General features: G+C 38.3%; 1 protein-coding gene across 8 annotated transcripts in view; it reads left to right on the top strand.

Annotated features, from left to right (window-relative positions):
- rgs3a (regulator of G protein signaling 3a) overlaps nucleotides 1–27,986 on the top strand; it is a 171,491-nt gene that overhangs the window by 55,169 nt on the left and 88,336 nt on the right. For 4 of the 8 annotated variants that reach the window (XM_084413648.1, XM_084413646.1, XM_084413649.1 and 1 more), the window contains one exon: nucleotides 1,084–1,215. In XM_084413648.1, the coding sequence (XP_084269774.1) occupies nucleotides 1,084–1,215 (132 nt within the window). Of the gene's footprint in view, nucleotides 1–1,080; nucleotides 1,216–17,015; nucleotides 17,311–21,799; nucleotides 21,943–27,986 lie in introns of those variants that run through there. The other 4 variants (XM_084413647.1, XM_084413645.1, XM_084413651.1 and 1 more) reach the window with 3 other exon arrangements.

Genomic DNA, 27,986 nt, shown 5'->3' with positions numbered 1-27,986 from the left:
ATGCCCTAAAAATATGTACTCTTTTTGTGAATAAAAAGTAGATACTTTTGAGTGTGTATAGCAGAAGAATAGGCAAGCTTTGGGACCATGTCATAAAATTGCGTTTTTACCATTGAAACTTGTTGTGTGCATTACATGTGCCTTCTGTCACCATAAAGCACCTGTCAATCATGGTCATCGGGATTTTGCCAAGTAAGACATGTTACTGGATCAACATATTTAGTTGATCCTGGAATAACATTCCTGTCCCAAAATGTAGTCCTTATACCCTATCCCTACCCCTAAACCTAACCCTACCCATAACTTTTCCCTAAAATCAGAGGGAAATGATAGGTGAATAACATAATAATTTTTGGAACTTTTAGTTTTAGTCTAGTTTTAGTCGACTAAATATCATAATAATAACAACAGTAGTATTCAGGTACTAGCAACAGAAATTGAATAAAGTAATCAAATGTAAAATAACATTGCATAGTCTTCCTTGTAAAAACCCTTATTAAAGTTTCTAAAGTTATTCAGTCAAGAGCAGTGAGCGAATTTCTCTTTATCTTTTGTTGTTTGAATGAACATTAAAGACCTAGACAGCAGCAGATTTAGGCTACTGTCACTTTAAGAACTAATGCACACGTCCAAATATGTTTGTTCCCAACTGTTTATTTTCACTCCAGACAGAACCGACTAAGCGAATTCTCGGCAAAATGTGCAGTTTGATATATAGTTTGTACAATACATAAATCATTAGAATGTCCTCATAAAATATGGAAACCCATTATGTGTGTGTGTGTCTGTGTATAGACATCAGTTAGCATTGTTATGACATCATCTTTCTGTGACAAGTGTATAAGTGCACAGTTGGGGTCTTAAGATGGCTTTCATTAAAACAATGGATGATACCCATATCTCTAATCAGTTCTGGCAGGGCTTGAAAACAGTTGATGAGACAAATAAACAAATGAAATCTTTTATTTTTCTCTCTGCTTCTTTGCACTACACTAGGATTATTTTTCTTCGCCTCACCAAACCCCATACACATTTGCATACTACAATATTAATCTCTGCCTCTCTCTGTCTCTGTCTCAGCAGAAATGTGATTGTCTTCTGAGTCTGAAAGCAAATTCTCTGGAGCAGAAAGCAAGAGTGTGTCAGTGTTTGAGCGAGAACATCAATAAACAGCTTCATCTGCACGGAAGACACACTTTCTGCCCATCTCAGCAGGTACAGTACATGCTTCATGTTTCTCTGGACATTATCAGGGCTTTAGGCCATTTGCTCCATCATTCCTATGTTCTTACCATATCTTACATTTGTTGATCATGTACGGTGCGGGATATGGAGCCAGATCAGCCTCAAAAATAATACATTTACAAAAGACAAAAATCATAAATGCACAGCACAATTCACATTCACAAAATCCGATTCGTAAAGTCAAAACACGATTCATAAATGCACAAGTAAAAGCGTAACTATTTCCTTCAAATGCTCACACAAATGCATCTTACCTAAATAAATTTTATAAATAAAAAACAAGGTTTTGAATTAATTTCCATCACACATTTATGATTGATGTTACATTTATTTATGGATCGTTGAATCTGCATTTGCCAATCGTCACACGTGCGTGGACTGCTTTGAATTTGCGTGCTGTATTTTTGAGAGCTTCCTGACAGGTTAAAGGAACACTTCGACTTTTTGGGACTTTAGCTTATTCACCGTATCCCCCAGAGTGAGATCAGTCCATACATACATTTTTCATCTCCGTGCATGCTTTAAGTCTGTTTGACGCACCCACCGCTAGCCTAGCTTAGCACAAAGACTGGATGTAAATGGCTACAGCTAGCATACTAATCCCAATAAGTGACAAAATAACGGCAACATTTTCCTATTTACATGTTGTGATTTGTCACAGTGTGTACAAATAACAAGGTCATATGAGACACAGACATTTTTTAAACGGTTAAATACTGGGAACTTTTTTCTCAGAAGGCGAAGCACTGCTACTTGGGCGGAGTGATTTTTTTGGAGGATGTTCTCTTTAGCCAATCGCGGTGAGCTTTTAATCCACCAATCAAAATGCTCCTAACTGAACAGACTCAAGAAGCTCAAGGAGGGAAGGAAGATCTCAAAAATACCGCACACAAATTCAAAGCATATAATCCATATAATCCAAAGCAAGATCCATAAATGCATGTAACATCATTCATAAATGTGTGATGGAAATTAATTCAAGAACTTGATATACAGTGCGTGCAGAATTATTAGGCACGTTGATTTTTTGATTTTCACGTTGATTTTTCCAGGCACATTTTACCAATTCCAAAACACATTAATCTTAATAATTACTATTCATTTTGTATTTAATCATTTATAAGCAATATATAATTGTTCATGAAGGCTAGAAATGAAAAATGCCTTATATTCATGTGTGCAGAATTATTAGGCACATTTTCTTTTACAGATAAAATAAGCCAAAAAAGAGATTTAACTAAGACGGAAGAGTAAAGGCGCTGGAGACTAAAGGGTTCCTGATGGTTTCACACTTAATTCTTCACCTTCATTCTTAATTATTTTGCAGTTAACGTGTCTTTTCTTCTCCAGCTGTTTTTGTCTGACCCTGCTGACCCAATGAGCATTTCACTGTCCAATGGTCATGCCTTAACTGCCATTTCTAGTATTGCATTAGTATTGCATCCTTCTCATGGGCATTTAATAATTTAAATTAAATTTTAGCCTTTTTTGGCTTATTTTATCTGTAAAAGAAAATGTGCCTAATAATTCTGCACACATGAATATAAGGCATTTTTCATTTCCAGCCTTCATGAACAATTATATATCACTTATAAATGATTAAATACAAAATTAAAATGAATAGTAGTTATTAAGATTAATATGGTTTGGAATTGGCAAAATGTGCCTGGGCATAAAATATGATCAGAAAATCAACGTGCCTAATAATTCTGCACGCACTGTATAGCCTACATATTTGTGTAAACATTTTACATGTATTTAGGTAAGATGCGTTTGTGTGAGCATTTGGGGAAAATATTTATGCTTTTACTTGTGCATTTATGAATCGTGTTTTGAATTTACGAATCGAATTTTGTAAATGTGAATTGTGCTGTGCATTTATGAATTTTGTTTTGTAAATGTGTTATTTTTGAGGCTGATCTGGCTCCATACGGGATGATTATCACACTCCATGACTCCATGATTACGGTCAACATACTGAAAACTACAAGAATATTGCTCTGAATCACTGACATCTGTCAAGTCAGATCAAGTGACCTTTATTTATATAGTGTTCTGTACAATGCAGAAGGTTTCAAAGCAGCTTCATAGTAATAAACAGAAAAATAACATAATGAATGATGCAAACTTTATCAAATATGAGTTAAATTCTACTGTAAAGCACAATACACTAGTATTTTTGTCTTGTTTCCAGTCCAAATATCAAACATTTCTTAAATCAAGATGCATTTACTAAAGTTGTAAATGACACAAGATATTAAGTCTTGTTTTCTGAGTTTTTGCTTAAAACAAGCAAAATGATTTGCCAATGGGGTAAGAAAAATAATCTTGTTTCTGTTTTAATTAAGATGTTTGTTTTTTTTACCCCATTGGCAGATAATTTAGCTTCTTTTAAGCATCAACTCACTTCATTTTAATGAATTCCCCTGGAAAACAGGACATAATATCTTATGTCATTTTACTCATATAGTAAACGCATCTTGATTTAAGAATTTTTTGATATTTGGACTGGATACAAGACAAAAATACTGAGTAAGAAAAGCATTTTTTGCAGTGTACAGAAGACAATAGCGTCATTATAGTTCAGTAACAGTGTCGAAATTCATCAATTATGAAATTAATTTGATTCAGCTATAAAGCAGTTCTGCAGAAGACTGTCAGTCCATATTCAGACGTCACAGTCTGTGGCACAAGAATTTTGCTTGAACAAACTGGGAGATAATCTCATTCTGGATTGCGTCGCTCATCCAATCATCTTTCACCCACTCTCTTTCCAGATCATAGGTACAGTGTGTTTCAACATACGCTTGTAAAGCATGAACAAGAACCACTTTAATTTTGCTCTGTTTATCACACAAAGTGATGGTGTTACTTCAGAAGATTTGGATTAAACCACTGGCCCTTTTTGGAGATGTATGATGTCACGTGAACATGGTTAATGATAAACATTCAGTTTTGAAGAAAACAAGTGCATGTTTTGATACTAGATCTGTTTGTAGAGATAGGTGTGTATAAAGGCCAATGTCGGGCCGTCTGTGAGCGTCTGTCAGGTTACTTTTTGTGGTGTGTCCCTCATGTTGTCTATAGTTCGACCGATTCAGCATGTTGAATTGACGTCGGGGCCGTTGGTGAGAGAGATCACTCTGATTGGTTGGTGAGAAACATCACTCTGATTGGTTGGTGAGAGAGATCACTCTGATTGGTTGGTGAGAGAGATCACTCCGATTGGCTGGTGAGAGGGATCACTCCGATTGGCTGGTGAGAGAGATCACTCCGATTGGCTGGTGAGAGAGATCACTCTGATTGGTTGGTGAGAGAGATCACTCTGATTGGCTGGTGAGAGAGATCACTCCGATTGGCTGGTGACACTCCGATTGGCTGGTGAGAGAGATCACTCTGATTGGCTGGTGACACTCCGATTGGCTGGTGAGAGAGATCACTCTGATTGGCTGGTGAGAGAGATCACTCCGATTGGCTGGTGAGAGAGATCACTCCGATTGGCTGGTGAGAGAGATCACTCTGATTGGTTGGTGAGAGAGATCACTCTGATTGGCTGGTGAGAGAGATCACTCCGATTGGCTGGTGACACTCCGATTGGCTGGTGAGAGAGATCACTCTGATTGGCTGGTGACACTCCGATTGGCTGGTGAGAGAGATCACTCTGATTGGCTGGTGAGAGAGATCACTCCGATTGGCTGGTGAGAGAGATCACTCCGATTGGCTGGTGAGAGAGATCACTCTGATTGGCTGGTGACACTCCGATTGGCTGGTGAGAGAGATCACTCTGATTGGTTGGTGAGAGAGATCACTCTGATTGGCTGGTGAGAGAGATCACTCCGATTGGCTGGTGAGAGAGAGATCACTCTGATTGGCTGGTGAGAGAGATCACTCTGATTGGCTGGTGAGAGAGATCACTCTGATTGGCTGGTGAGAGAGATCACTCTGATTGGTTGGTGAGAGAGATCACTGATTGGTTGGTGAGAGATCACTCTGATTGGTTGGTGAGAGAGATCACTCTGATTGGTTGGTGAGAGAGATCACTCCGATTGGTTGGTGACAGAGATCACTCTGATTGGCTGTTCAGCTTAGCGAACGAGTCAGTGCACAATAATTAAAGTGAGCAAAGAAGTCAAGACAGCACAGACCTTCTGTTACATCAGTAACACTTTACAGTAAGGTTCATTAGTTAACATTAGTTAACTACCTTAGTTAACATGGACTAAGAATGAACAATACTTCTTCAGCATTTATTAATCTTAGTTAATATTAATTTCAACTTGAACTAATACGTTATTAAAATCAAAAGTTGTATTTGTTAACATTAGTTAATGAACTGTGAACTAACATGAACAAACAATGAACAGCTGTATTTTTATTAACTAACATTAACATAGATTAATAAATGCTGTAACAATGAGCTGTAACAATTGCTCATTATTAGTTCATGTTAGTGAATATATTAACAACTGTTAACTAATGAACCACATTGTAAAGTGTTACCGTTACATCTTACCTGAGCATCTTACCTGAGCATTCCAATACGCGATTGTTTTCATAACAACATGAGCCTCCTGGAATGAAGAAAGTGATCAGCGTGATTGATATTCAAAATGTTTAGCTAGCACTGCTTTGTTTACGGTTTGTATATCTGCAGTTCATATTTTTAATAACAAATATAGACTATCGTTACCTGCTGCCATGAGCTTTTGTACTGGAGGAACCTTTTCATAGTTCCTAGAACTTATGGCGGAAGTACCTAGATTTTGGCGCGTTCACACCGCAGGAACTGGGAACGATTTCAGTTCTGGGAACTCTTTTGGAGGAACTAAATTAGCTCCTACTTCAGAGTCGGTCTAAACCAGCGCTATAGGAACTACCCGTGACGTTAGTGTTCGCTGATTGGCTGAACACATGCGAAACACCAGCACCCGCCTTTTAAAAAAAAGTGATAGATGGACCTTTCAAACTTTTCGCTAAGGAGAAAACACAACGCGACTTTGAGGAGACCGGGTGAAACATGATTATGGGGCCCTATCTTGCACCCAGTGCAATTGACTTTGTACACCGACGCATGTATCATTCCTATTTTGCACCCGACGCACAGCGGACTATTCCCTCCACAGACGCACGTCGGTAAATTAGGGAATGAACTTGCGCTCCCGGGGGCGGTTCAGCGAAAAAGTGGAGGCGTGTTCCGGCGCAAACGTTCCCTGGTGCTATTTTGCAGTTTCAGAAAACAATTCCGCCACTGACCAGGAAAAACCTCGTCTAAAGTCAGTGGCGCGTTATTCAGATGCTATTTTAAGGGCGCATGCTTGGCCATAATGTAGCGTGTGCACAACGCTCATACACTTTGCTTCTCTCATCTACACAGACGCAGCAGTTCCCATTTTTAGAAAACCATACATAATTACAAGGAAAAATATTACCACACGAGGGAAATCATTGTGGTGTCCATGAAGATGTGAAAAAATAGGCATAAATCTAGCTTACACATTTACCCAAATTATTATACGCCTGTTTAACCGAAGCTAATTTGGGTGTGTTTCTCCATCCCCATACAATGTCACTTCTCTGTGTTTTACGGCCCTGACGAGAACGTCGGTCTCCTCGGCTGTGAACCGCTCCTGGCGTGCATCTGGCAAATCCGCCGTTATAATAGCAACCCGCCATGGAACAAGCGCGCCTGCTCTTAAAGGGAATGTGAGATGATGCTCTGATTGGTTTATTTCACGTTACGCCCAAACCACACCTATGAGTAATGTAGCTACTTCAGACCAACCCATTTTAGATTTGCGTCGGGCGCAAGAGTCATTTATCCCGCCGGTATAATAGCAACAGAGATCCGCCCACAAAGTTACTTGCGTTTCGCGCTTGATACTTGCGTTTCAGATCGTTAAAATAGGGCCCTATGTGTTTCTGCTCAGCTACAAACACTGAGCATCAACCAAACGGCACACGCTAATACTTTTTCATTTACTTTCTACTTTCTTTGTATAACAGTTCTATCTAATAACGCATAAGACAGGACTGTTAGACAGATCGTAAACTAATGAACACGGAGAATGCGAGCGCTCTTTGTTTGCTCAGGCTCTGCCGTTCTCAGCGCCGTCAAAATAAAAGTCACAACATCAAGCGTGGCTTACGTCACTTCAGAGTTTCTACTGGCGGTGCGAATGCAACCAGGAAAATGTTCCTAGGGAAACATTTAGTTCTCTGGGAAACACCCCGGTGGCTAGTTCCTAACTAAGTTCAAGTACCCGGTGCGAAAGCCCTTTTTTACACGCAGGCGCAGAACGCTCATGCTAGTTGCTAGTCGGCTGTAGTCTTTGCGTTGTGTTTAAATGCAGCATTTTGGCTTTCGTTGCCGTTAGTTCTTTGACATCAGCTTGGTGTGTCACTGCCTTATAGAGGTAAATGATCCTCTCAGGTGATACCCGTATGCCTGGTTATTTTGCTCTGTGTTCTATGTTTCAGCCAGAAAAATATAGAAATATATGGTTGGGAGTCTGAGATATCTAGTATAATATTCCACATAGATTGGAACACATAATTAGTCCAATAGGCTTTCATTCAGATCTCACACCTGCTATTATGCTATCTGCTCTCCGTTCACATGAAAGAGAAGGTGTGTGTTGATCACAGATGCTTTTATCAGCCTTTGAATCAGCTTTCACTCTTTTTCATTCATTTTTTCCTCTCCTCTTTTGCTTTATGCCTCTCTTCACCTTTGTTTCCCATCGTTCTGTCTGTCTGTCTGTTTGTTTGTTCCGGTCGTGTCTTTCACTGCAGCTGTGCCATGTGCCAGATCCGTTTAAATGTCTCTGTGTGTGTGTGTGTGTGTGTGTGTCTTGGATATGAATTAGGGTCACGGTTCTCAAATTGACCCAAAATAGGTTGCAAGTTTTGTCATATAGAGTCACAGACAGCAGGGAAAAAGCAATGCCAAAAGTAAATACAAAAGTAAGCTATCCATATAATCTATTCCAAATAAACGGACCAATCAACTTTTCAAAGTGAGGATGAAAAACGTCCCAGACTTTTAGCCATTGACGTCAAAAGGTGTGCATCCAATCAAACGGCATCCGTCACTGATCACAGATTATTCACAGGTGTGTGATGTGCTCTCATTCTTGGAAAACTATGCACGAACATGCACAATGAGAAACTCATGCTATATTTTTATATTATATTTGTGTTCAACGACAAGAAACATGAAGCACAATTAGCCTTCGCAGAGCCGAGATCCGTCGTAACACACTGCCTTTCTTGGTTTACGATGAAGTCTTCTATATCTCGCCACGCAGGACAGAAGTGTGTTTGCCTGCCGTGCTTATTTTATTATTAAACTTTGTGAACGTTAAAAAATAAATAAATAAGCAAGTACAAAATGCAAGTAAACGTCGTTCTCTCTTGGCCCTGTCCTGCTCGCCACACCTAGTGTATAGATTGCATTGTTATATATTTTATTGACAACTCATCAGTTAAATATTTACCATCGTATATTCTGCATAATTGGATGTTTTTAAATACACACTGACAAAAAACTAAAAGTTTTAGGGCTGGATGATATTAATATAATATTATTATAAGTGATCACATGGATTTAGACCTATATTGTATTTATATAAAGCGTTCACAGACAAATGTATTTCCCCGGCGTTGAAATCAGGCTCATATAAATGTCAGGAAACACGATTCCTTCTGCATGCCTATATCCACGATCACTGGATCTTTGGTAAGTTGTAAGGAACACTATATCGAGTCCAACCTTTAGTTTAAACTTCGTGACAATCCTTCGTTTTACTCTAGGGCTGCACAATATATCGGAATTATCCAAATATCGCAAATGTAAATATCGCAATATGCATATCGCAACGGCTTGCAATAACTGGGGTCATGAACAAAAGACGAAGAGAAAATCACTCACAGCTCTCGGCTGAATAACTTTTGTAGCTTTAAAAAGAATCAGGATATATTTAATTCATACAGTGAAAACTAAGCAGAGTTTATTTTTTACATTTGATTATTCAGTTTCTGTTGTTAAATAATCCTAATGTAGGATAACCTGAACCCCTGAACCCCGAGGTTTACACTGATGTTAAAATAACACTTCTTATGCGACAGTAAAACACTGATGTTCACTTTCAGAAGTTTAGGGATGTTTTCTTGTCACAAAAAGAATGTGAAACACATGTAGGTTATATAATTTTTTACTCTTATACTATTTTATTATATTACTCAATTTTATACTCTAATACTCTAAAAAAGAATTCGTTAGTAGAATTATTTCATTTATATTTCAGACATGCAACAGGTAATGTGATAAGATAATTTAAGTTTATTTTACACACTTTAAGCATTATCGTATCACATATCGAATATCGCATTATTTAATGAGTTATCGCATACCGCACTTTTCTTCAATATCGTGCAGCCCTAATTTAATCGCGTTTCCGCAGTTTCCTCTATTAAATCCAGTCACGCTGCAGCTCCTCTGCCACTCAGTCCGGCTGACGTCAATGCACACCCTCTATAGGTGTGGGAAGCCTGTACTATTGGTTTGTACATATTTGTGTGATTTAATAAACTCATAGCCAGTATTGAGTCACATTGTGTCAGGTATACGTCTGTGTGTCCGTTTGACACGGTGATGCTCTTGTGCGATATAAGAGGAAATGATGAGGCTTCATGAATCATACAGGCACACACACACACACACACACGCTCTGACACCGACACGAGAGCAGCTGGATCAACGGCCATGTGGCGACTCACGGGAAATGTCATCTAACTGTCATTTCCTTCCATACACGTTTCATTTCATTGTGCGGTGTAATGACGGCACTGCTGTCTGCGTCCCACAGGACAAACACAGTGTGCTCTCAGTGATCAGAGGCCCGTTACTCTTTTACTCTTTATTTCCCTCGCTTTTGCAGACACTAATCTCGAGGAAAAATATGCTGCACTTAAATTGCATTCAACTTGACACTGCATGCATTCTTTTGGAATTCAGTGATAAATGTTGCAACTCTAACCATTCTAATACTCTAAAAACGAATTCGTTATAAGAATTATTTCATTTCTGTTTCAGACATGCAACAGGTAATGAGATGAGGCATTTAGAGGGAAAAGGGGAGGAAAAAGCATGCATGCATGAAACAAGAGAGATGATATACTGTATATTACAAGACTGTTCCCTTTATAGATGAGTTACTTTAATCTTTTATTCTCATATCATGAAATTATAGTTTAATTATCCCTAAAACAACATCAAGTGGCAAAAGCAGCTAAAATTGCTTCCAGAAGTTTTTAGTTTAGTTTTTATTATTTTAGGCATTATTATTTTTCATTTCCCCCCTTTTTCTAATTTGTTTTATTGGACTTTTTCTGGCATATTTTTTACTGTACTTGTTATTTCAGCTTTGATTTTCTTTAGAGATGATTGTCAATAACTTAAAACACAACTTATGTTTTATGCTGTTATTTCAATAAGGTCCAGTTGGGTAAACGCATTAACTGCATTAAGAAGTTAATGCGTTTACCCAACTGAACCTTATTGAAATTGAGTTACTTTCAGTTCTGTGTGATGGACCCGAACATTCGCACGAACGCCAGGATGTCTGTGGTCAACACACTAGTGTACTTGAACTAAAGGGATGTAAATGTCTCTTTTCATAGTTATTTTGTTGTAGTATAGTAATTTGAGTGGTCATGTATAATATTAATTGCATAGAAAACAATGCAAGACGTGTTTCAGATCACCATTAGAGGTGCTGTAAGAATTATTTTAAGGTATTTTAGCGTAACACTTTATTTTACAGTGCACTTGTTACATATGTTACATGTACTTACCGTAGTATTAACAGTAAATTGTGCATAATTACATGCAACTAACCCTCAACCAAATCCTAATCCTACCCTAACCCTATAGTAAGTACATGTAGTTCATTAATATTACTCAGTACTTAAATATATAATTACACTGTAACAATGACACCTTAAAATAAAGTGTAACCAAGAATTGTATACAACAATGCCAGTCACTTCTTACTAAAGTATTGTACTGCATGTCCTTGCTGGATGTCTTTGGGAAAAGCTCTTACAGTATCACTGAGTTGTCAGTTGATCTTTTTATATAATGAGTATGTGTTATTTGGCTGCCTCTTCCAAGGCAAGGCTATCACATGATGGACAATGATGTCCTGAACTTAATTTAACCCAACGGTTCCCTGTCGTTTCCATGCATGCCTCTTTGACCTCTGTGATGGATTCAGATAATGCCACAGTCTCCGCAGAGAGAAAACACTGCAAAATAATGGACAAAACACTAGTGATTCCACTGAACTGACCAACTTTGGGAAACTTTCTTCTGTAAAGTAAGCCAATCAGATAAGAACTTGCCAGAATGATAAAGTGCTTTCCAATTTTGTGTGCAATATTTCTGTTATGGTAAGGGGCGGGACATTTTCCAAACACACTGGAAGCGCTTGACCAATCACAACACGCTGATCCAGCCGACCAATCAGAGCACAGTGTGCTTTTCAGAAGGAGGGGCTTCATAGAGACAGGAACTAAACTGGGGTTTGTTTCCCGTACAACGCCGTAACTCGCTGCTTCACTACTATAGTACGATGCATCGTTGAAGAAATCAACTTGTTAGTCACGACTATTTCCCGAAAACATATTGTCGCAAATTGGTCGTTCAGCCACGCTGGTTAATGACGTCACGCAGGTGGTGGAGAAATATCTACTTTTAATGAATCTGTTTGAGATCGAATTAACGCTAGATGTTTTGCTATAAATTACAGACATGACATCTGAGGACTATTTCTAATTTTTCTCAGTTATTTTGCTTTATTTCCAGATTCAATCATAGACTCGTTCTCACGTACTAGAGCACGTTCACACAAAACGACGCTTTAAATCTCTTGACAAACTCAAAGACGTAAATGACATGTGTATGTATTCTAAATTAAAGACACAGGTTGTACTGAATGTCAGCTTGCTTATTTGACTCAAGATCAGGATTTATTGAGTCCACATGTCATGCAAACTAGAAACTCTTCAAGGTCGAGAGCTGTCGCTCCAAACACACAACTCTGCGATGTTGGAACGATGGTTTCGCGGAAACACCGACTCGTTGAACTGCTGATAACGATGGAACTTGCAACCATAGTTCGCTAACGATGCTTTCGGGAAACACACTCCAGAGCGTTACTGACAGACTGGGAAGAGAGGTGCTGCAACAATGGGGAATATGTGAAAAAATAATGTTTTTTGAACATTCAAGCATGAAAACCTGTTCTAGTAGAATCCAAGACTTTGTATATGGTCTCTTTCATTGTTTAATGTGTGTTTTTGTGTTTAATGAAGCTCAGTAGTCTCTGAACAGCAGCATGAGGTCATGAGTAATTCATAAACACGCTGTAGTCTTTTCGATGTGTGATGTCCCTCGTCTGACGTGAGGAGTTTTACGTCCAGGATTATAGAAACATTGTTTTCTGCAGCCGTTGCTCTGTGACTCTCCTGGAAGAGGCTAAGAATAACCCGGCCGCTCAACGGTTCTTGCGTCATACTGGACACTCAGGGACTATCTTTACCTCACACTGGAGCGCGTGTGCACACACACACACACACACACACACACACGCGCACACCTACTGTCTATCATTAGTGTGTGCGTGATAAGATGGGTAAAAGCAGCTTGTGAGCAGATAGAAATGTTTGTTCATGTTATTATCATTAAAAAAAATAGTATCAGAAAAGAAAAATATAGCATTTAACAAATATTGGTAACACTTTATAAGTATACATTTACAATTCATTTGCAAACTACTAGTGTATAGTTAATTCATAATATATTGTAGTCCCTACACTTTTAAATTATTTACAGCCTATATACTGTGGCTATGTGAGTTCTTCATTCATTGTCACTGTAATTAACCAAATTATTACTGTTTAATTAGCTCTTTTGTAAAGAGTTAGATAATGTTTTTTGTTTTTTTATGCTATCATATAGTTCTCACATTCTCACATAAAATCATTATTTCTATGGAAAGTCCCCATAGAACATGGAAACCCTACGTGTGTGTGTGTGTGTGTGTTTTTTGTGTTTGTAAACATCAAGAACACTGAATTTGAATGCAATTAATGTCCAATAAAGGTTGGTTTAAAGCACTTAATTAGTTTTTGATTTCCCATGACTAATCTAAGTGAAGATTATTTACTTCTAATAACAATTAACAATTCTTTAACTGCTGGTTTAAACACTGTTCACCATTTATATGGTTAAGAAGTTGTTTACAAAGCATAACAAATATTATCTAACCATTTTTATGAGCTAATTAAATAATAATTATATTTTAATTACGGTACTGTGACAATGAATGAAAAACGTACTTTTCGAATATAGCCTATTCATATTTTTAACAGTGTAGAGACTATAATATATAATTTATGTACAAAATAATTAATGATTTTGTATGTAAATATTTATGATTACACGTTTTAAAGATGTGATTAATCACAGAAACCTGTGCAATTATTAATTAATTTTAATTGATTCGCCGCCCTATTGTCAATTTTACGTGCAAATATCTACAGTTGTATTCCAACGTTTTTGCAGAATCTGCAAAATGTCAATATATATATATATATTTTTTTGCCATGTGTCTGGTATTTTGTTTCCTGTAGACCACTGGAGGCAAGCTTATTGAGAACCCATTATTACAAACAAGATCAAACATGAAACAAAAACATGGCATGAAAACTCAAAATGAAGACAGGAACATGAACATACTGTAGACTTACAACCAGTGTTCTACAGGAAACAAAACACCAGACACATGGCAAACATGAGGGCTTGTAATGATCAGACAATTAACCAATGACAAGACGCATGGCAGGATCACCTGACAAACGGGATCACATGACAAACGGAATCACATGACAAGACACAGAAACATGACAATGACAAAACCAAAACGTGACATCCACAAGACAAAATAAAAGCTGAATTTATAAAAATAGCCCTGTTCATAAGTTTACATACCCTTGAATCATAATACTGTGTGTCTTGGATGACCAATGACTGTTCTGGGATATTCTGTCCCACGTTTGCCCTGACGTTCCTCAGAAAAATCCTTTGGTTTTCCAGCATCTTCTGCATATTTGAACCCGTTCCAGCAGTGACAGATCCATCTTTTCACACTGAGGACACTCGAGGGACTCAAACACAACTATTACAAAAGCTGCAAACTGATTCACTGATGCTCAAGAAAGAAACACAATGCATTCATTTCATGCTTGAATGTTCAAAAAACATTATTTTTCCTGTATTCTTCATTGCTGCAGCTCCTCTCTTCCCAGTAACGCTTTTAGTTCCTGTCTTCTAGAAGACCGAAAAAGTACAATTAAAAACACTACACACATATCAGTGCATCATGTTGCCTTCTTGAGCAGCTGCGTTTCCATTACCCTTCAAAATGCGCAAAATGAAATTGCGAATTGAAAATACGCCCAATGGAAACATGTCAATTTCGCAAAAACTCGCATTTATCGCAAAGAAGTGTTTACGCTCGCATGAGGAGGTTTTTCAGGCAATTCTAAAATAAATATTTCGCAAAACTGCAATGAAAACAGTTTTTGCGCATTTACAGGTCACCTGACGTAGACGACGCGGTGTGTTTGGACAGAATACGAGACAGAGTTCTTTATTAAATTCATAAAAGACAAAAGAATTACAGGAATAATGGATTCTAAACCTCAAATAAATGCCACAATCAAGACCCCGGAGCAGATCTGAGGGAGAAACACCCAGAAACACCTCATATGTGCCGCTCACAAGTATAATAAGGGTCTTTCCTTACCATTAATGCTTGGAAAACACACATACGTCTCCTTCGATTAATAATAATGGCCAGTGCAGTAATTTGTACGAATTCGCCACCTCGTAAAATTCGTAATCCGGTTGGACATACTGTTAAAACTACTCATGATCACCCGTACACAAATTTATCAAATTTTATTGTAGTAAAATGTTGTAGTTACTATACAGTATTTTTTAGGCTATTTTTCTTTATAGAAAGTACTAAAGATTGTTTGGTTACACTTTATTTTAAGGTGTCATTGTTACAGTGTAATTATATATTTAAGTACTGAGTAAAATTAATTTACTACATGTACAGTACTTACTATAGGGTTAGGGTAGGATTAGGGTTTGGTTGAGGGTTAGTTGCATGTAATTATGCATAATTTACTGTTATTACTATAGTACATGTAACATATGTTACAAGGACACTGTAAAATAAAGTGTTACCGGATTGTTTTTTAAAATCGATAAACATTGGCCTTTAAGTATGGTAATGAAGAGCCATCAATGGTGTTATTATAGTTTTAACAAATGCCACAATTAAGAACTATGGCACTTAATTCTGTCATGATTTACTCTATACCCTCATATTGTTCCTAACCTGTATGAGTTTCTTTCTTCTGTCGAACACAAAAGAAGATATTTTTGAAGAATGTCGGTACCCAAACAGTTGTTGGACCCCATTGACTTCCATAATACAGGAGAAAAAAACTATGGAAGTCAATGGGGTCCAACAACTGTTCGGTTACCGACATTCTGTGTGTGTGAGTAAACAACATGAGTGTGAGTAAATGATGACAGAATTTTCATTTTTGGGTGAATTATCCCATTTAAGAGCTTTAAAGTCCGGACCTTCATGAATTATGGACCAAGCTAATTTTCTCCCAAATGTCTTCTGCTCTAATGATGATTGATATAAAAAAAAAAAAAAAAAAAAAAAACCTCTTGCAAGATTTCAACTGGATACTCAGCCTTTGATGGATCTTGTTTGGTTGTCTTTAAAGAGAGGACAATAACCATTTATAACTTTAATGTTACGTCAGTCCTGCATGGCAGATATGTTTTATGGTAATGGATCCTGAGACAGTTTCGTTTATTGCTTTCTGACGAATGAATTTATTTCAGCAGAGTGTCTATGAGACTTTAATGAGACTGATGTGCAGCCATTAGACCTGACAAGTTTGTAACTCGGTCAAGTCTCCCCAAATTGCAAATGCCTTTCCAGGCTGGTTTTAACTCTGTGATGAATGTGACGTCTCGGATTTAACTGATTGTAGGAGGACTGAAGGTTTCACGTGACCTTGCATTGGGATCTATCGCGTATTATAGATCAGACGGCTTTATCTCTGCTCATTATTGCTGAATAGTCTGTTTTGAGAATAATGTTTAGCATAAAACCTTAGTTTATGAGAACACAACGCACACAGCCTCCTTCAGTAATGACCTCTCAAAAATAAAACAATTTGCAGTCTTAATGCACCAGGGCTGATGAAATGTGCACAAATACCTGTGTGGACTGTGTGTGTGTGTGTGTGTGTGTGTGTGTGACAGAGATCTGCTGGCGTATGACATGTGCCTGTTTCTTTTGCGAGCTTTTGATTCACGACTCGGCCGCTTCTAAAAATAACAGCAAGCAGTGCGGGACAGCGGCCTGTCTCGAGAGAGAGAGAGAGAGAGAGAGAGAGAGAGAGAGAGAGAGAGAGAGAGAGGGAGAGAGAGAGAGAGAGAGAGAGAGAGAGAGAGAGAGAGAGAGAGTGAGAGAGAGAGAGAGAGAGAGAGAGAGAGAGAGAGAGAGAGAGACAGGACATGTGCACTCTTCCATTTCTCTCTCTCTCTCTCTCTCTCTCTCTCTCTCTCTCTCTCTCCTCTCTCTCTCTCTCTCTCTCTCTCTCTCTCTCTCTCCAGTAATTTTGTTCAGCAGCACAGTCGCGCCTCAGAGCAGCCGCTGACACACACACACACACACACATACACACTCACTCACACAAACACACACACACACACACACACACACACATACCGTCTGCAGCAAATGTAATAAAACCGTGGAGAGAGTGAGACAAATCCACACAGAGAGAGAGCGAAAGAAACAGGTAGAACAAAACAGACACAAAAAAGGGAACTTGCGGCGTTTAACGTACAGGACTGAGGATCGGCACATGTGAGAGAGCGGACAGATGCCTGTCTTCAAGGTACACCTGCTTTACACCTAACAGTATGTGTGTGTGTGTGTGTGTGTGTGACCGGGAAGACGGGAATACATTACCTTGTTATTTTATCAGTTTTATTTTATTAAATGTGTAGCTGACATTGACATGGATGTGCAGTTTCACTGAATATCACAATGAGTCTCAGTAAAGATTACATTTTATATATTTTTTTTTTAATTTGAGTTTTAGACAAAAAATATGTGGTTTCTTTTAAGTTTTTCTAATGCAATTTATTTATTTCTAATGCAAGTTTCGATAATTATTTTCGATTTTTAGTTCAATTTGATATGGTTAAGTTGGTGTCTTTTGAATCCTTTTAAGGTTTTCTGATGCAGATGTTATGTTTACTTCTAACAACGATAAGCTCATGTATACGGACAGTATAGCCCACGTATGTTTTGTGGATATTATTTTGGATTTATTTCCTTTTTAGGAGGTAATATTTTATGATGAGTGATGATCACCATATATGAAATGTTTAACGTGCTCATATTTTATGTCTGTGTGTGTGTTTTATTGGTTATAAATGGCGTTTGCTGAGATAAGCAAGTGAAAAATTGTTAAATAAAGTTTCTTGCTCTAGTTTTCACATACAGCAAAGCATACGCAGAGAGAGGCGACGTACGTGATGATAGATTGCTGTGTGAGGTTTATATGACTGGGCAGCCGCTGACTTGTACATTTCCCACAATGCTCATGGAGGCGAGGTAAACTGTAACTGTATGAGACAGACGTGCGTATAAATGCGCAGGAAACTAAGAAAGCGCACTCATTTGAAGAGGAGATTTCTCAACTTGTTCTCAAACACTTCCTGCTGTTGTGGCATTTTGAATAGTTTGCCCACATAATCCGTCATCATTTATGTCGTTTCAAACTGTATTCTGTGAAACACAATAAGAGAAATTTAGCAAAGTGTTCATACTGCTCTTTTCCATACAAAGAAAGTGCTTTAAAAGTACAGTAGTTCATATGACTGGTGTGATGTGTTTGAAGCCGTTCAGTCGTTGTTGTGTGAGCAACAAACCCAATAATTAAGTCCCTACTGATTACAAATCTTCCCTTTCATTGCTTGCACACATTTAAAGATGGCGTGTGTCAAGATGTGTCATGCAAGGTTTCACGTCAGTGATAAGACAAACTCAGTCAATGGTGTTTGATGCCGGCGATGTCAAATATGGCGTGACGTGTCCTATTAGAATGAATGACAAAGTAGTTTTAAGAGTTGCTTGTGTTGCTTTTTTGTCATTTGTTAGAAAGAAACTATTTGTTTTATAAGAAACCATGTACGAAACCAAAAGAAAGAAAGACCTGCAAACCCTTGTTTCTTATTTCCCATGGGAAGCAGGAACCATTAAGGTGCAAAGCAACAGTAATGGTAAAATGAGATTAAAGTGAATATAAAACACACACACACACACACGTACCAACAGCTTAGACACCAGGGTTGTGCACTATTCAGAATAATGGAAATAGTCACACTTTAATTTTGCCTCAATAAACTCCTAATTACTGTTTATTAGGTAGTTGTTAAGTTTATGTACTGGGTAGGATTAAGAGATGTAGAATATGGTCATGCAAAGTAAAGCATTAATATGTGCTTTATAAGCACTAATAAACAGCCAATATCATAGTAAAATGCAAGGTAATAAGCAACTAGTTAATTGTGAGAACTGGACCTAAACTGAAGTGTTACAGAAAATTATATTCCAGTTCTGTTCCTAATGTGAAACAAACCATTTGAGTTTAAGTAAGTAAATAAATAAATAAATAATTAAATATTTTCATTTTCTTTTTGAATTATTGTCATACCTCATGGGTTATCTCTAGAAACAGTGGATGATAATCAGTGTTTTAAATGCCATTGTTTTAAATCATATATATATATATATATATATATATATATATATATATATATATATATATATATATATATATATAAGTCCCCCTTTATTGTAAAATTGTATCCCTTAAAACTCATCTTTGATCACCAAAATGACATATTTAAAAGCTTTTTCCTTGAAAAAATTTCTTCATGCCTTAAAATATCTTGAATGTAACTCAACACCCTTGCCTCATTTAGTATACACGGATCTATGAATATGCAAATGAGCCCCGCCTCTTTCATTGCTACAATGGAAGGCCCACCTCTCCATTCATTCGATTGGACAGTGGAAATAAACGCGATGACGTCGGGCGTTCTTTTGTGCTTTTTTTTCAACTGCAAAAACGCGAGGCGCAGCAGGCGGTAAAAGCACGCAGAACGCTCACTGCCATAGGAAAACAATTGAAAAAAGGCGCCTCTCACGGCAAAAAAACGCATCAGGTGTGATCGGGGCTTTGGTCTACAAGTTTAGATGTTGGATCTGATTTGGTGGAAAACACACAGTTTATGTGTGAACATAGAAAAGAAGGTCTTAGTGCAGTATTGTGGCTCATTGCTACAGTAAATACGGTTGTTGGACTGAATTTAGGTTGCTATCTACCGTGGACAGTTTTAAACTGCATGTTAACCTACTGTTAAAGCAAAGAAACTTCAAACTGTGGAGAGTCTATGATCAAGAAGGGAACGTGACAAAACTAGATCTGAACCACAGCAACAGAAATGATGCCATGCTTGTGTTATGTTTCTAATATCAGCTTGGTTGGAAGTGCTTCTCAAGGCCCCAGTATACTTATGGTAAAGTTCATCTTCGTTCATCGCTTAGGGGTAAAAAGTAGTTTGAAATACCTGACTAAAATGACAGCGGTGAGAAAACAGCAGTTAAAGGTGCTCTAAGCGATGTCACGTGTTTTTTAGGTAACATCCAGCAAACATCTCCTCACTATCCGCTAGCTGCCTGTCCCCTGAACACACTGTAAAAAACCACGGTCTCTGTAGACAGCCCAGGCTCCACAAACGGCAACAAAAACAAACTGGCCCAGCCTGGACCACGAAACATAACAAACAGAGTTCCAGCCAATAACCGACAAGAATGATTTGGCGGTGGGGGTTGGGGGGTTAGTGCGCGTGCACATGAAGGGGGGTGTGGGGGGTGGAGGAGAGAGAAGCATGAAGAGGGAAGTTAGCTAGAGGAGAGATGTCCTAACAACGACTAACGTTAAAATTGTATATTCTTGAGAATTTTGATATGGCCGACACACGACCATATCGAAGTCCCGAATTTACATCGGAAAAGCATTCAAAAGGTGGCGAGATCTCCGCCGTCTTTCTGCCGGACAGGTGTTTAAATCCAGTCTGTTTTTTCTAAATGGTTCATGACTGTTTCAGGAAGCACGGAAGGGAGGGGGAGGGGACGGGATGAGGAGGAGGGAGGGACGAGCTAGCCTCCATTTTGTTTGACAATACTTCGAACGTCAACAAGAAGTGACGTCCCCCAACATCGCTTAGAGCAGCTTTAAGAAAGCATCTGATCATATAGTGATGTGGATATTTGCACAAGCTCTGCAATTCAACACTCCAGTCACATCACGTTTATTTATATAGCACTGTATACAACAGACTGCTTAAAAGCAAGCAGCTTTGCAGTAGTAAACATGAAAAAAAACCAGTATCAGTGTCTTTAAATTAGAATTAACTTCAGTTTCTACTATAAAGCAGCTCTCCAGCTGACGTTTTAAGAAATGAACTGGAGATTTACTCATCAAAGAAGGCGGAGCCTCAGAGCCACGCCCACCTATTACATCATCACCACAGATTATGGTAGTTTAAAGGTGTTTACCAGTTGAAGCGAACTTTTCCCGAAAGTTTGCTTTATTAAGCTGTTTCGATCTCTCAATACGAACTCCAAACAAACTCCTTTTTGGCATGACTTTGTTCAAAACGACTTCACGCAGATTTCGCTTAAACTGTTTTGGGGCCTTTACTGTCCCTGGATTTCGGTGCAGAATTCCTGAAGCCATCAGATATAAATCATCCTGCAGTTTGCGGTGTCCAATTCTATTCAAATTCCAACTTATTAGCTTAAAATCATAATAAGTCCACTTGAACAGAGGAATCAAAAACATCCCTTCTATAATAATATGTGACACCCGTTCTTATGATCACAGTGTGTGTCTTTGTATATAATATGTTTTTTTTTTAAGAGAGGAATCATTGATTTACAGTACATGCTTTACTTCGTAGCTGTAGTTTTTAGTAGCATTTCTACTAGTTTGCGCTTGTTTACCATTCTTACGTTTCTGCTTTTCAGGCCATTTTGAGCAGCGCAAACAGAGCAGATAGGGCTACTGTGTGTGTGGTGGACGTTAATGAGTGTGTGTTCAGTCGGACATAGAAGTCCAGCCAAGTGGCATGATGTCTTGAGTGAGGCTAGGGTGAGCGATCTGCGCTTAATGATGTGTTTGTGAAAGACTCACTCTCTCTCACTCTCTCTCTCTCTCTCTCTCTCTTTTCCGTCCACTCATGATGTGTTTATGTGAAGAGGGTGTCGCCTGTCCAACCACTAGATTCTTCCTGTGTCTCTTCTTTCTTGCACTTCTTGTGATCTTGCAGAAGAATCTGCATGCACTCTAACCTGGTCTGACACACACACACACACACACACACACACACACACTGATGCACATGTGACCAGGGTCTGATTCTCGTGTCTTGGCTGTGTGTTCGCTCTGATGGTGAGTGTGTTGATGGTGCGCTTTAATTCTTTACTAGTGTTTGCGAGTATGTACTTGTGTATGTAAGTTTTATTCCTTGTTTGAGCGTAAAATGGTTTTGCTCTTTTAAATCTCGGGAGGCATCAACTTTGTCTTGGCTAACTCTTGAAACTGAGGCCAAATAGAACTATAAAATAAATGTGGTGTTGAAAGTATTGAGTTTGTATTAAGAAATATGGCTTCTGTCAGGCTCTTGGCACATCTGAGCACAGTTAGAGACATTAAGATCTATTCTGAAACTCTAGAGGAGACTCATGTGAGATACTGGGGTCTTTTTGTCAGGTGTAAAAGATGTTGAAAACTAGAGCAACAGTCTCTTTAATTTCATTGCTGTCTAAGAGCAACAACTGTGAAGTAATTACGTGCTCATGTTGCTTAAGACAATCTTTTAAAGGGGTGGTATAATGCCCTTTTCACAAGATGTAAAATAAGTCTCTGATGTCCCCAGAGTGTGTGTGTGAAGTTTTAGCTCAAAATACCCCACAGATATTTTTATATAGCATGTTAAAGTTGTCACTTTTTGAGGGTGAGCAAAAACGCACCGTTTTGTGTCTGTTCCTTTAAATGCAAATGAGCTGCTGCTCCCGGCACAGGGGGCGGAGCTTCAAGAGCTTGTGTCCTTTTACATCACACACACACATGCACTGAACATTTCAAAAACTTTTATGTTCAAACCGGAGTCAGACAATGATGGAGAGACTCGAGAAGAAGTGACAACATGTAGAAGCAACAGGACATTTCTGAATGGTTAATTGATGAATTTATGTAGCTGATGTGTAGTTATCTTCTAGTCATTGATTAGCATATTCTGTCTTGATAATCTATAAATTGTGTTCAGGGGGCGGGGTTTATGTAAATTTTAGGGTTGGTGATGTCACTAACCCGGGAGGAATGTCGTGTAGTCTCTACCAGCCGTTTGTTGTAGTCCTTAAAAAGTGATTTCTTTAAAGGGACAATGTGTAGTTTTTTAGGTATTTTATTATCTAAAATCAATATTTTTATTCATAAATATGTCCTCAATGGTGTACAAATACCTCTGCCAATGATCTGACTTATCCTCGTAAACGAAGAATTTATTATCTTTATATACATGGGACGGGTAGGTCCACGGAGGCTTCCATGTAGTTCCGCCATCTTGAAAAACAGTGTCTTTGATGAATAGCAGCTATTGAGTAAAGTAGAGAAGGCCCTAAAAACAAGGTTGTAAGTTTTGTTTGTTCAAAACTGTAACATTCGTTTGTTCGTTGTGTCAAGTTGCAGTTAGTTTGAAATAACAAACCAGTTCACCCGAAGGAAAACTCAATGAAGTGCTATTAAAGACATCCTGTCATAGCTTTTTGGTACATAACGGCTACCGTAGATGCAACACGCATTTGAAAAAGCGAGGCGCTGGAGAGCAATATTTGTTTGAATGCAAAATACAATTTCACCGCTAGATGGGAGAAAATCCTACACACAGTCCCTTTAAAAGCAAATATCTCCCTTTTCTTTGAACTTTGAGCGTTGTAACTTTGCAGATGTAGTTTATGCTCAAACAGCAACACTACACACTAACTAAAGTTAGAAAAGTCAAATCAGAATCAACCACCCCTTTAAAGTTCTGCAGTATTTGTAGGTCACTAATGAAATCGAAATAAGTTTGTGGCATTGACCATGTGAGCTCGTTAGTATCGACGGTTAGATTTTCTTGCCCATGGAATAATTGATCATCATCAGATTTTGCACAGGTAGCTTGCTGGCTACACAGACAGAACACATTGAGAACCATTTATGAATTAGATAATTGCGGCCTTAGCAGCATGAAAAACAAAATGGTCATTCAAACTGGGAATAAATTATATACAGCAAAGAACGTTTCACTGAAAAAGATCTAAATGTAATGCTGCAATCGACACTTTTCATTCCTTTTCAAATTTCACTTTAATTGTGTTAATTGTCGATTAAGCATTTGGGGGTCAGTTTCATGGCATTTTTGCCCCAATCTCATTAATTTCCGAGCCTGATCAGCATTGATCTCATGCATGGCCTCTCTGCAATCCAATTAATGGGAATCTGTCGTAGCGATGGAGAATGTTAATCACTGCTAGTTATTTTAACCATGGTAAAACACTAAAGTTAATTTTCTCCTCTGATAAACAGGGAAAACTTGGTATCATTATAATCTCCAATATGTTATTTGTCAGATTAGTCTTTTAATGCAAAATTTCCTTTAGCCCTAAAAAAACAACACATTGCAACACATAATTCAAACTACGGGTAAAAACACCTGTGCAAAGTCATACTACACTAATGAACACAGTACATGTCAACACTGCACTACAACGAGCCCTGCTATAAGAACCAGACGATTCCATGCAGTTAAACTGATAATTCACATTATTCCCTTTTGTGAATTCTATTTACTGCAGCATGAGAAAGTATGGAGTCCCCCTAGGGTCACATGCAGGAGCAGAATCTTTCCCAATAATCTGTGCCTTGAGCTCAGTGCTCTCTGCTTATGAACTGCACTCATGAATTTGTACAAGTTCTCACATTATAACAATTTGTGATCACAAATTTTGGCAATCTGTAATCTCGTATTTGACAACTGCACTCAGATTACACAATATTTGTGTCAGTTACGATAGTCACTGTGTCAGATTATGCAATTTTGACTCCTGAATGCTTGTCGTGGACAAGCCTACGCATTGCTTCTCGACCAATCATCACTTGCCGTTATTAACGACGTACGTGATGTCATTGAGAAGGCGGAACTAGCGACTGACTTCCGGAAACAAGAATGTAAACAAACAGGCTACGGAAGCGGCGTGTTAGCTTAATGCTAATTCCTGTACTCGCCGAGTTGCTATCGTTCGCCAGCGTTCATCTTTTTTTCACTCTGTCGTGGTCGTCCCTCGAGGAAACATCATTAGGGCAGGAGTATTGTTGTCAGAGCTCAAATAATGTTAAATATTTTGTTTTCACATATGTTACGCCCGTTTCACACATACTCCGTTTGCAGTGCGTATTTTTTTCCGTACCCATGTTAACAGGTTAGAGCTTTCACACTGCACCAGTGTTAATTTCGTTATTCGTTAATTTCATTATTTTCGTCAACGACATTTTTTCACAGACGAAAACGAGACGATAACTAAATAAAAACTAGTTTTGAATGACAAAAACTATGACGAAAATCTATTGACATTTTCGTCAACGAATAAAAACTAGACGAAAATGTTAGATAGTGACGATTTGGGAAGCGATCCAGTCTGATGTCCTGCATTTGTGGTAGATGTGCACAATTGTACTGTAACGTGATCTACCCAGCGGCACACGGGTTGGCATGCGCTGCATGTCTCATAAAACGTTAAAAAATGTAAATGTCTGGGAGAATGAGTAGAGCAGACATATAGATCTGAATAAGAGTGACGACGCAAAAAAAGAGCTATATTCGGTACGGTTTTCTGTGCGCACACACCCGACCCGAAGCGTGCAGCCATGCACATAGACACCTAGCCTATACAGCGCGCGAGTACTGAATTGAGCTCTCTTTCGTGTCTGAATGGACAAATACACACAATTATTATGTCTATATGTCCGTTTTGGAGAGTTTTCACGTAAATTATGTCGGTTATGTCTTAAACAGTTGTGAGTGTATCGGATGTGCATCAGTGCAATTGGATCCGCATGTCATTGGACATGATCCGATGTCTTAAAGTGACAGTGGGTAATAAACCTAATGCGGTCTGTGTCCTTAATATTGATCAAGCAACAAAAGAAAAAGAGAAAAGCATTCACTGCTCGTTAATAGCTTTAATAAGGATTAATTCTATTTAATTCATACAAATAAATATATATGCTTGAAAGAATAGAGAATGATGTACGCAAGTAAAGAATTCATACAGTAGCCTATATCATTCATTGAAAAAAAGACCGTCTTCTAAAGTGGTTTTATTTAATTTTAAGATATTTTTTAAGTTACAGTAGTTTAATCTGTATCTGTATTGCACGTTCAAACTTTAAAATCATTCATATTAGCAGGTTAATATATGTTTTCTCCGGGAGTATATGGGTTTGGAAATTTTAGAGAAATTCTAAATAAATGCATTTAAATTGAAACCCATTTTATTTTATTCTACAGTAGATTTAGACGACTAAAATCTTATTGTATTTCGTCGACTAAAACTAGACTAAAACTAAAACAATTCAGATGACTAAAATATGACTAAAACTAAATGGCATTTTAGTCAAAAGACTATGACTAAAACTAAATCAAAATTTGCTGTCAAAATTAACACTGCACTGCACGCGGTTGCAGTCCGTCGATCCGTTCCAGTTGCGGTGCGTATACAGCAGTGCAGAGATCGTTTCCACACCGAGTGTATTTCTGCTGTGCTGCACGTGCTGAATTAAAGTGACAGCGCATGGTTCGTGGTCAAAATGAACACAGATTGACATGAAAATATAATAATCTCACCATAAATGCATTTAAAGGTGAACTAAGTAACTTTTCTTACCTTAACTGAACAGCTTCGGAGTCATTGGAATGGTTATATTACTTATTTCGGGTTGAATGGTGGTCGTTTCGCACCCCCCTGGTGCCCGTGAGCAGAAAATACGCACTTGTAACTTTGAGCCGGCGGGCCGCCGCGTCAGGAAGTATCGCGTGATATCAGGTCTTGCTTTGATGTCGTTGATCTGCTAGCCTCTGGTGTCTGAGAATCACCAACGAGTTTTTACAACAGTGTTGTCAAATATCTATTCCGAAGCTGTGGGGGGAGCTCTAGAGAGAAACCTGCGAGCAAAAAGCGAGAATACAGCGAAGAAATCCCGAAGTTACTGAATGCAGCTTTAATTAAATAAAATGTAGTAATTTTGCCATAAATGTATTTAATTTAATTCTACTATTTTTCACAGTCATCTTTTTTACTTTAAGAACAGGGTAAAGCAAGGAAAACAACAGTTTACCTTAACGAGGCGACATAATGAACAGCACTCGTCTCATTCGCGGAGGTGGAAAAACAAGTTCTGTGTGACATGCAAGATTTATTGTATTAAAATTTAAATGCAAAAGAGAGTCGGCTGTTTTTGTCAATTTTAAGTTTTAATTTAAAATGTTTGCGATTTTAATGGTACATGGTTAAATATTTTACCACTTGCTTGAGCAACTTAATAGCCTATATACATCTATATAGAAGTAGCACTGAATAATGCGTTGAGATGTGTTTAAACGTCTACAAGAGTGTGTATGTGTACAAAGAGAATCGCAATGCTACAAAACTTTTTTTTAAATAAAACTTGCTGATGACTTCTGGATTTGAAATACAAACAGTGGGTATGTGTTTGTGGTACAGCCGTGGATCAGTTACGCACTGCAAACGCAGCATATGTGAAAGCACTATAGGGTGTGCTGCTCCTGCACTGCACACGGAGTGTGTGTGAAACGGGCGTTACTCTATAGGGAGGCTCTGTAAGAAACAGCACCTACATTTTTATTACATGGATGTCAATCAGTGATGATACAACATGTCCCGCCTATGGGTTGCAACATTTTACTTCCCTTCTTTGATTTAGCAACATAACCGTGTTTGTTTGTGTGAGATTGGGCACGAGGGATCAAGAAAACGAGGCTTCCCTGCGGCGGCCATGTTAATGACTGCAGCGGGCGTCTTTATTGGGCCGAATGACTTTGTGATGGTTTGTGTGACCTTAATCAAGCATTGTGCGTCCCTGACCTTCTGTGTTTGATTAATCTTGCCTCCATGTCCTTCTTTCTCTCTCTCTCTCTCTCTCTCTCTCTCTCTCTGAGACTGGAGGAATATATTGGGCCTCAGTAGCAGAAAGATTGTGTCTTATAGCCGTAAAAATGGTAAAGGCTGTTTTCTTTACTCTGTTAAATATTTTATGGCTCTATTTGTGGACTTCCACAGTCTTCTCTGCTTGCTAAACGTGAGACACACTGCCCGATTCGACTAAAATGTCAATGAGAAAAGCGATTGCTGCCAACTATTCAACAATTACCTCAG

Source organism: Rutilus rutilus (genome assembly GCF_951802725.1).
Source record: "Rutilus rutilus genome assembly, chromosome: 7".
NCBI classification, from domain to species: Eukaryota; Metazoa; Chordata; class Actinopteri; order Cypriniformes; family Leuciscidae; genus Rutilus; species Rutilus rutilus.
Note: the sequence above shows the minus strand (reverse complement) of the source record. Positions and strands in the feature narration are given on the sequence as shown.